The sequence below is a fragment of the Marmota marmota genome, unplaced genomic scaffold (assembly GCF_001458135.2).
Source record: "Marmota marmota marmota unplaced genomic scaffold, marMar, whole genome shotgun sequence".
NCBI classification, from domain to species: Eukaryota; Metazoa; Chordata; class Mammalia; order Rodentia; family Sciuridae; genus Marmota; species Marmota marmota.
In genome coordinates, this window is record NW_026000026.1 from 19,686,551 (window position 1) to 19,696,523 (window position 9,973).

The 9,973-nt window shown below is 41.9% G+C and overlaps 1 protein-coding gene across 8 annotated transcripts in view; it reads right to left on the reverse strand.

Moving 5' to 3' along the window:
• The window catches only part of Dhx35 (DEAH-box helicase 35), a 70,835-nt gene extending 65,657 nt beyond the window's left edge, over positions 1 to 5,178 (reverse strand). For 2 of the 8 annotated variants that reach the window (XR_007350445.1, XR_007350446.1), the window contains exon 1: positions 5,018 to 5,178. Coding sequence is in view for 4 of the 8 variants with exons in the window: in XM_048810941.1 (XP_048666898.1) it covers positions 5,018 to 5,057 (40 nt within the window). In the remaining 4 variants the exon portion in view is untranslated. The remainder of the gene's footprint in view (positions 1 to 5,017) is intronic. The other 6 variants (XM_048810941.1, XM_048810942.1, XM_048810943.1 and 3 more) reach the window with 4 other exon arrangements.
• Positions 5,179 to 9,973: the final 4,795 nt, after the last annotated feature.

The following is a 9,973-nucleotide window of genomic DNA, read 5'->3' on the forward strand; positions in this document are numbered from 1 at the left end:
ATAATTCTAAAAGTAGAGCTGTTCGGCAATGCAGCATGTTGCCTTGTGATTCAATAAAAGCCCTCCCTAGAAGTTCAGACCCATGCTGTGTGGTCTCCCACTGGGGCACTCAAGGGATAATTACCAAAAACTACTATCTCCCAGGTCTTCTGAACTCAAAACATGTGATGCTGTGAGAAAGTACAGGGGCTTTGTGATAAGACTGTTGAAACCAGTGATTTAATTTTACATTTTGGGGGGATCCTGGATCACTTTAACAATTTAATAAAAGCTATGAATTCCCTATCCTGAAAAAATACACCAAATATAATTTATCAGAATAGAAAACACAGGGGTCCATAGGTCTAAAGCTTTAGAGTCACTGCTGGAGATCTCCATTCCCTTTCCATTGGACTTCCAGGAACACGGTTTTTATGTTCCAGAGGTTCAAGATTGCCAAAAATCAGATAAGTGGGGCATTGCTCTATTGCTTTTGCCAAAATGTTGACCTTCTTTCCAACAAGATAAAAGATAGAACAGAACCTGGAACAAAGCCTGTGCTCAGAGAAGCAGGTTTCCTGTCCTTTTCTCTCTCATTATTGCTACATCTTAATAACTCCTTGGAATCTTTACCCAATAAAACTATCCCAAAAAATACCTATCCTTGGCGGGGTCTGGTGGTGCACACCTGTAATCTCAGCAGCTTGGGAGGCTAAGGCAGGAGAATCACAGGTTCAAAGCCAGTCTTAGACACTTAGCAAGGCCCTAAGCAATTTAGCAAGACCCTATCTCAAAATAAAATACAAAAAGGGCTGGGGTTAAGATTCAATGGTTAAGAGCCCCTGAGTTCAATCCCCAGTATCAAAAAAGAAAAAAAAAAAAAACTTTTTCAAAACATTTTAAACCATCCCACCCATGTCTGGAATATTTTAACCCTGCTCCTGCTAGGCCTTACTTCCTCCCCACACCAGGGCTTAATACAGCAGGGGTCTTCTTCACTATGCCATCCCTCCCTTGTCTCTGACTCACAGCCCAGTCCATCTCAGGATATTCTGTTATGAGCTCTTTTCAAGAATAGTGGCTGTCAATCGAGAAACAGCTTATTTCCTTACAAAAGACTTTGTTCATTCAAACCAGCACATCAGGACTCCCTTCCCTCTGTACACATGCCACACCCACTCTGGCTGCTTAAAGTTACTTTTTCACTGGGTATGTACTCTTGTTTAAGGGAATAATAACTTTGCAATTTTCACAAACCATGAACACCTTCATTCTCCATCTATTTAAAAAAAAAAAAAAAAAGGCCCAGTCCAGCATTCCCTTTACTTAACCCAACTTTTCAAAATTTGATTAGTGGGTTATGAAATCGATACAGGGGTCATATCAGCCTTTTTAAAATAATGAAATAGAAATAAGGGCAGAATGTGAAGCTCAGTAGACCTCATGTTTAGTAAGCACGGCCTGGTTTGATCCTCAGAACAAAAGAAAGAAAGAAAACAAACAGGAATTATCAGAGCACATTTCAAAACGCAGTATTATTTTTGTACAATATTTTCAGCTATGTGTGTGTGCTACATCACAATACAATACATTTCTCACTGTGAGTCAGGTCAAAAAGCTTCAAAGCTGTTGTTATGAAGTTTTTATAAAGCCCCTGAATAGCAACCATTAATGTCTGTTGAGTGAGCATATGGAAATGGACAGGCAGGCCCTTCTGATCCATGTGTGCTAAAAAATTCAGTGATTTTTTTTTTCTATAAAAATTTTAGGTAGGTCACACTACTAAGGTAGAGAACACAAACTGGTAGTTTAAGGTCCCCCGACATGCTCTTGTTAAAATGTTTTAATTTGGTCCATTTAAATGATGAGGCAAAATTTTTCAATTAGAATTCCCATTAGAATCTGGATATCTGGCAACTCTGAGCCCAACTGGTAACAATTAGGTGGAGCATAGTACAGCTCCTTGCTTCAGCATATGCAAGCTCCAATGTATATCTACACTGTCTGTATCTATGCAGTGTGTGTTCACTCTAGTTTGCTACAGTCCCCATCATTCATTATTCCACTAAGTAGCTTCACTCATTCCAATAGTCTGAAGGACATGTAGCTGAGCCTGTGACTCCTGGCCTACAGGATATATTCACAATTCATTCCAATATCTAGCCATTTTTCCAGCTTCAGTCACCTCCCTGCAATTTCCACAACCCATTTCATATCTTGCCCTTGTGTCTAATCATCTGTAAAATAAGAGTATTAACTCTATTACAAAAATACTGTGATTGCTTAATACAATACGGTAAGTGAAGTCAAAGCAAGGGCCCAGTAATGTGTATTAAAGCCACTCCCATCTCAGTTAATGACAGTTTACCTAGTGTTTCCAAGTTTAGATGCATGCTGGATTCCCCTAAGGGCTGAAAAATACTGCTGCCTGGTTCCTAGTTCTCTGGACTTCTGAGATATGGGGTACAAAAGGACACTAGGATTTTTTAAAGCTTCCCAAGAAATTCCACTCTATGCAGAATTTGAGAACCACTTACCAGCCTAGAAATCTGAGTTGTTAATGACTGCACCTTCTCCCCTAACTGCCTCCAAAATGTCTGTCCAGTAAATCCCTCAACTGAACTCCCAGGCCAAGACTGAGGTCTACAACATCCTCCTGGATGCTAGTAGCACTTCTCTTAAGATTATGTCCTTAAGACTGGGGATGTAGCTCAGTGGTACAGCACTTGCCAAGTGTGCAAAAAGCAAAGCCCTAGATTCAATCTCCAGTATTGCCAAAAAATAAAAAATACAAAAGTGTCCCTGCCTCTAGTTTGCTCCTCAATCCATTTGCTACAACACCACCAGCATTACTTTTCTGAAGTAAACCAGACTGTACAATTCCCCTACTTAAAAAGTGAAGTCCATATTCTTTTACCTTGTCAGAGAGATCTTTGACAATGAGACCCCTCCCTACCTTTGAAGCTTTATCTTCTGCCACATCCCCAAAAGCATCATGCCACATAACACCATCACACCACTCGGTTATTTTGGTTTGGGGGGCATTTTTATGACAGAAATTCCACTGTGCCTTTTTCACACTGCATCCTTTGCCTCTAGTTCTATTTCTCCATGAAATGAAACCTTATTCATCCCTCAATTTCACTACAAAAATACTACCATCTTTATGAAGTATTTCTTATCCACGCATTCAATCTTTCCCTCCCTCTTCTATACTTCCATATAATTATAAATAGCTACATATTTAGTGCTAACAGCCTTTCAACTTTTCATATATTATTCTCATTTAATCCTCACAATTCCATTATGCCAAATTATAGATGAGAAAACCAGATGGAGCACTCACTTAACTTTGTCAAGCCACCAAGTTAGTTAAGTAGTCGGTCAAGATGGCCACTACAGTCTTGACTCTTGAGCCCATTTTCTTTAACACCACCCTATTCTGCCTCATTTAAAATCTCTTAACAGGCTTCTAACTTCACATTCAGTTGAGAGAGAAGTGCACCTTAAGAGCACAGCCCTGATCATTTATACATGGGATTACAGGTTCAATAAATGCACTCTCAAAGAACTAAATAGAACTCTTAGAGTAATTCCATGTTCTTTAACCAAAACAGTACCCTGGCTTGATTTTCAACAACTCACTCAGGTCTTTATTATACTTACATTTTGATCTATTACTAAAGTCTTGAATAAACAAAATAAAAAGTAATTCATTACTTAATGGGATCTTAGTTTTGGCTGCAAATAAAACTCAGGATGAATACATGGCTGATGCCCTGAAATGCTGAATCATAAAACTGTCATAACAAGCAAACTACAGATTTTACAAAAGAATTAAGTCCATCTCTTGCTTAGGTTTATTTCCCATATCACTTATATGGGAAACAAACCTAAGCAAAATGGTCAGAATTTCAGGGAAACATTATAAAACACCCTTGAAAAGCCTTCCATATATTATCTTTTCTGTCTAACTTCACTTTTGCTGCATAATACTTAGCATATCCAGACCAGTAGGGGTAATAAACTGGTAACTGGCATGCCTATAATCCCATCAATGGGGGAGGCTAAGACAGGAGGATCCTAAATTAGAGGCCAGCCTGGGCAATTTAGCAAGATGCTGTCTCAAAAATAAAAAGGGCTAGGATGTAGTTTCAGCCGTAAAGTGACCCTGTTTTCACTACCCAGTACCAAAAGAAACAAAGACAGGCTTGGATTTTTTTTTTTTTTTTTTTTTTTTTTACCTGAAACTGATAGAAGAAAAGTAAGTACAATGCATCTAGCATGGTCTGGTATACATAAACATTCAATATACTCACCTGATTAGTAAGTGCCAAAATAAAGCATTTTGTGATAGTGATTTGTGTTAGTGCACAGAAGAGGAAGGGAGTGGTGGTCAATAAGAAGGAGGAGGGTGTTCACTTTCTGGTAAAGATTCAGGGTTATGTCTACAGAATACAACACTCTCCCTTTTTACGAGTACTTTAAGTCAAACAATGTGCCATGCTCGCTATTCAGCCCTACAACATAGATGTTATTATTTTGCCCATTTTACAGGTGAGGAGACCAAAGCTCAGAGGGGTTAAGCCTCTTGCTCAAAGTTACCCTGCTATATAAGGCAGAGCCAAAGAATTGAACCCAGGCAGTCTGACTCCATAGCTGGAGCTCCTAAGCCCTAGAGCAGCACCGCCGGTCCCGCCCCTAAGGAGCCCCAGGGCTGTAGGAAGGTACGCGCGGGCGCTTTAAGACTCCCCATCCCGCGGGATGGGCAGGACAGGGCAGTAGCGAGGAAAACGAGGCTCGAGGAGGCTGAGACTCAAACTAGGTCACAGGGAGAGCTCTACACAGCTTGGGGGCAGGCTCCCCACTCCCACGGGTCCACTGTGGGCGCCAGAGCCGCAGAGTCCTCCCGCACAAAGGTGCCCAGCCCGGCCAGGTCAGGCCTACGAGCAGGTCCGCAGGCGCCAGGGCGCCGGCCGCGGTGCCGAGGCCGAAGTCAGGCCGCCGCACCTGCCCAGCGTTCCTCCAAGGGCCTTACCGGGTCGCCAGAATTTCACGGGTCCCAAGGGCGCAGCCATGCTGGGGTGAAAGGTCACGAAGAAAGCTCCACCCCGCCGTCGCGCGCGGGTCCCGCAGGGTCCAGGGGGCGTGGCCCGCGAAGAACCCCTGCCTAGGCGGATCCAACGGTAGGACGACCACGCCCCCTGTGGCACCGCCCCCTCCGTACCACGTGACCTTTGGCTTCGCTCCAGCCCCGCCCTGGGCCCACGTGACCCTCCCGCCCTGCCTTATTGAAGCGGTGGACGTGTGTCTCTGTTTGTGTTCGGCTTCGTGGGTCTGGTTGGCCAGTTTGCTCCGTGGAAGCTGCACACTTATGGGCCCGCGGGCATTGAGACAGGCGCTGGCTTGAGGGCCCTCGCACGCGACGTGGTGCTGAGGTCCCAGATTAACCAAGACGTTACGCGCTGTCCCTGCTTCCCTGTTTCTGTTTCAGTCTCCTCATTTCCAAGTCGAAAGATGATAATCCTGTACGTCGCAGGTTTGATGATGCAGTAAACGTTAGGTGTCTACGTGTGGCCAGTTAGGATTTCTACCTGTTCATGAAGTTTGCATCCCAGGCCAGGGCTAGGGATGGAGTGAATTGTAAATTTTATAAGGCTGGAGAAACAGTAGGTTTTATTAATATCCGTAAGTAAAACAATATGAAGTGTTATAGAGATGACAAGAGTAATGTAGGAAAACAGGGATGGAAGAGTAATTGCCTTGGAAGAAGGGACTAGAAATAAAATCAAAAGCATTCACCTAGCTGATGAATTTTCCTGGTTCCTATCTGACTTTACTCTTAGATGTAAAATGAGATTTTTAAGCAAGCTAGGAGTGGTAGCATGTGCCTGAAATCTTAGGCTAAAACAAGAGGATCTCAAGTTTGAGGCTAGCCTGGACAATTTGCCTAATTTAGTGAGACCCTACTTAAAAATAACAAAGGACAGGGGATGTGGCCTAGCATATGCGAGGCTCTGGATTCAGTCCCTACTACTGGGGGGAAAAAAAAAAAAAGTATTAAATGACAGCATGTAATGTACCTAACAGAAAGCAAGACTTTTCAGGCAATGAGTGTTACCTCTCATTACTTCAACTCAGAGCAAATGTGGGTCGGGGTGTAATCTGATTTTATCTATGTATGTTATAGTTTTTAGTTCTTTATGACATTGATCCTTCCAAAGCAAAAGACAAGATTATTTGTAAATACAGGGAAAGTGAAATAAGTGCCACTTTTTAAATTACTTTTTTTTAAAAAAGACTGAGTCTTCCTATGTTGCCCAGGCTAGTCTCTCCTGGGCTGAAGCAATCCTCCTGCATTAGCTTCCCAAAGAAGCTGAGACTACAGATTTGGGCCAGTGGGGACAGCTTTATTTCTATTTTTTGATATTACTCATGACTTAATATGAAGAAATCTTCCTGTTTACAAAGAGACAAAGGATTGGCCATGCCCAAATTATTGGATTGCAGTCTTAAAGCTGGAAGAGATTTTAGTCAACCTTTAGCCTAAATTCCTTGTCTTATAGAAAATTGAGGTCCACAGAGGTTAAAAGGATTTGATCAGAATCAATGAGCTAATTCAGTACCAGAGCTAAACTGAAACTAGAACTTAGGCTTTCTAATTCCCAAGCTGGTGTTTCTTAACAGCATAGACAATTTAAAACCACTAGAGCTAAGCTCTTCTACATGAGAATCAGTCCATTTGCCTCAGAAAGTTCTCCAAGTCCAACTGTCCCCAATGGGTTGTTTTGCTTACACAGCCTTCAATTAAAGAAAACACCTAAGTAATAACCTACATGTTGATGGTGTGATTTAATTGTCACAAACAAGGAATGATTTCAATAGACTCTTCAGTCTTCCTAATCAACGATTCTTAGGAAGAATGGTCTAAAAATAACTACTCTAAAATTAAAGCCATTGTTTCTTAAATTGCATCAAGAATTTATGTAGTTCATTGCCAACACTTCCACAAAAATTTCATCATTTTGTTATACAGAGATACATTTTGCAACTTCCAAATGATGATAAATTTTCCCAGAAAGATAATGTCCCCCAAAATCATGTTTGATACATTATAATTTGTGGCTGTGTTAACACTCTGCTTTGAAATATTTCCAGATCAAGAATATTGACTTGGGCTGGGATGTGGCTCAAGCTGTAGCGCGCTTGCCTGGCATGCGTGCGGCCCGGGTTCGATCCTCAGTACCACATACAAAGAAAGACGTTGTGTCCGCCAAAAATTCTCTCCCTCTCTCTCTCTCTAAAAAAAAATATTGACTATGTTTAGGAGATGTAGAATTTAAAAGGGGTTTCATCCCTATTCCAAACAGTTAAAGACTTACAGATACAAATGATAAAAAACCCAACCCAGAAAGTCCACGAGTAATCTGACTTGAGACACAGCTACCTCAAGACATGTTATAGTCAGGACTCTTTCTGATGATGTTCTGCACCTTCTGACTCAGGTGTTTGGCAATAAGATGGCCAAACTAACTTCCAACTGCCACATCCTCTTAGCATCAAACCTCTTTCCAAAATTCCCAGGCACAAATATCTCTAGCTGATTCATGTATCCATTTCTGATCAATCACTAGGGCCAGGGAATATGATTGGCTCAGGCCCAAGTACATGTTCCACCCCCAGGGTCAATTGTGGTCAGCTTTAATAGAGCCAAACTGAGAGTTGGGTTCCTTAGAGGGTGATATTATCAAAGGATGAATGAAAAAAGCAAAGAATAATATGTCCACCACTAACACCCATGTATCCATGTGCTAGAATTGTTAACTACAGCTGACCCCAGGCTGAAGAGAGGTCTTCTGCAGAATTACTTTATGGGATTGTACTATACCAGCCAATAAGGATCTAAGGTGCAGTCCTCTGCAACTGTTTTAACATACGTAAACCCCATGTGGTTTGTTGGCTTGTACACCAGTGATCACATTCACATGTATTAGCATAAGTAAAAGTATTTACTTGGCTCCAAGAACCTGAATGCATAGAGGCGGAGAGATCCACTGGAAAGACAGCAATCAGAGGAGTCTGTCACATTGGCCAGAGGAGCATGCAATTGCTCAGAGCTGGTTGGGTTGGGGAAAGACTCCTTAGCTCTATGAGATGCTTTCTGGATAGTCTCAAAACTGGGACACTTCTCAGAATAAAAGGGAGTGTAACACCGATGGGACATGGGGATAAGAGAAAAACTGGAATTCTGCCAGGCAAACTGGGGCACCTATCTAGGTGTGTGGCACAGGTGAAACCTAGTGTTAACAATGCTTATCTGAATGTATTGGGATACAAGGTACGTAGCCCACATGTGTTGGTCTTTTGTCACTATAACCAAAATATGTGACAAGAACAACTTATAGGAGGAATGATTTATTTAAGCCCATGGGCTCAGAGGATTCTGTGGTCAGCAGGCTCCAAGGCAGAAACATCATGGGAGAAGGGCCTGGTAGAAAAAGGCCACTCAGCTTATGGCAACCAGGAAGCAGAGAGAAGGGAAGGAGACTGAGAAAAGCTAAACCTTTCCAGGGCATATCCCCAGTGACCTCCTTTCTCCAACTAGGTTCCTCCTTCCAGTAGTTCATTCAGCAATCAATGGATTAATCCACCAATGAGGTCAGAGCCCCCATGATTTAATCACTTACCAAAAGCACCACCTCTAAACACACGAGATTTGGGGGACATTCTAGATCCAAACCATAATACTATGCTCACAAAATACTTCTGAACACATTCGTCTCATTTATAGCTTCAAACAGTTGCACTCATGGAGTTTGAGTCTGGGCACACCCCAGAACTCTATCATAGTTTATTACCAGGATGTGATTGCCAGAATGGTTCACCATACCATTTTGATAAGATCCTTGTAAGACATTTTTATCTTCTTATAGAACCAGGGATAATTGTCCCAACCTATTTCTGGATTTACTTCAATTTATGGACATTGTGAGGGGTGTATCCAACCAGGCTTCTCCTTGTATCTGGACTACTGGAAACTTTAAAGTTATATGTGTGGCCTTCGTGAAGTAAGTGTGACTGTCAGGGCATGCACATTTTTAGCTCCATGCCTGACTCCATTTGCACCCTCATCCCTTGGGTTTCCTTTCTGTAACTTAGTTTACATGGCCCCATGCCTTTAGGTTCCTTGTTAATTACTTTAAGTTCTTTAAGTAAGGGGGAGTTAATGCCCAGCCTGTCTACAGAGATGTGGTAGCCATCTTTTCTGCTGATTTTTAATTTTTTCTTTGTGTGTATGTGTGTGTGTGTGTGGGGGGGGTAACCGAATGAACCCAGTAGTGCTCTATCCCTGAGTACATCCCCAGCACTCATTTTTAATTTTGCGACAGGGTCTCAGTAAGTTGCTCAGGCTGGCCTCAATCTCCCAAGTATCTTGAATTCCCAGAGCACACCATCATGCTCGGCAGATTCCTAAAGTTTACAAGAGAATGTCAGTCCTGCAGGAGGATCTCTAATTCAAACAAACCTTTAGGAGAGAAAAGAAAAAGAAAAAGCAAACAATATTGTCAAAGTTGTTCAGGTATGATAGTGGTGTTGTGGCTTTGGATAGGCATAGAGGCACATGCCTGTAATCCCAGCAGCTATAGTAATATATCCCAGACTTTGTTGTTATGTTGTTTTAAAAAGTGAATTATCACTGAAATATTTACAGACAGATGGGTAGTGGCCAAGTCAGTAGACAGATAAAGTCATATAATTCTCTCCCAAGGTGGGATAACAAATGTTTTTGAACCATACAGTTTGCCACACTCACACTCACCTCCCCTGGGAGTGGAGTCAATCATCAACCTTTTTTTAAAAAAAAAAAAAACAGTGCTAGGGCTGAACCCAGGACCTTACACATGCTAAACACACACTACACTACTGAGCAACACCCCAGCTCCTAATAATTCACTTTCTTATTTTTTCTTTTATTTGCACTACTTTAATTGAA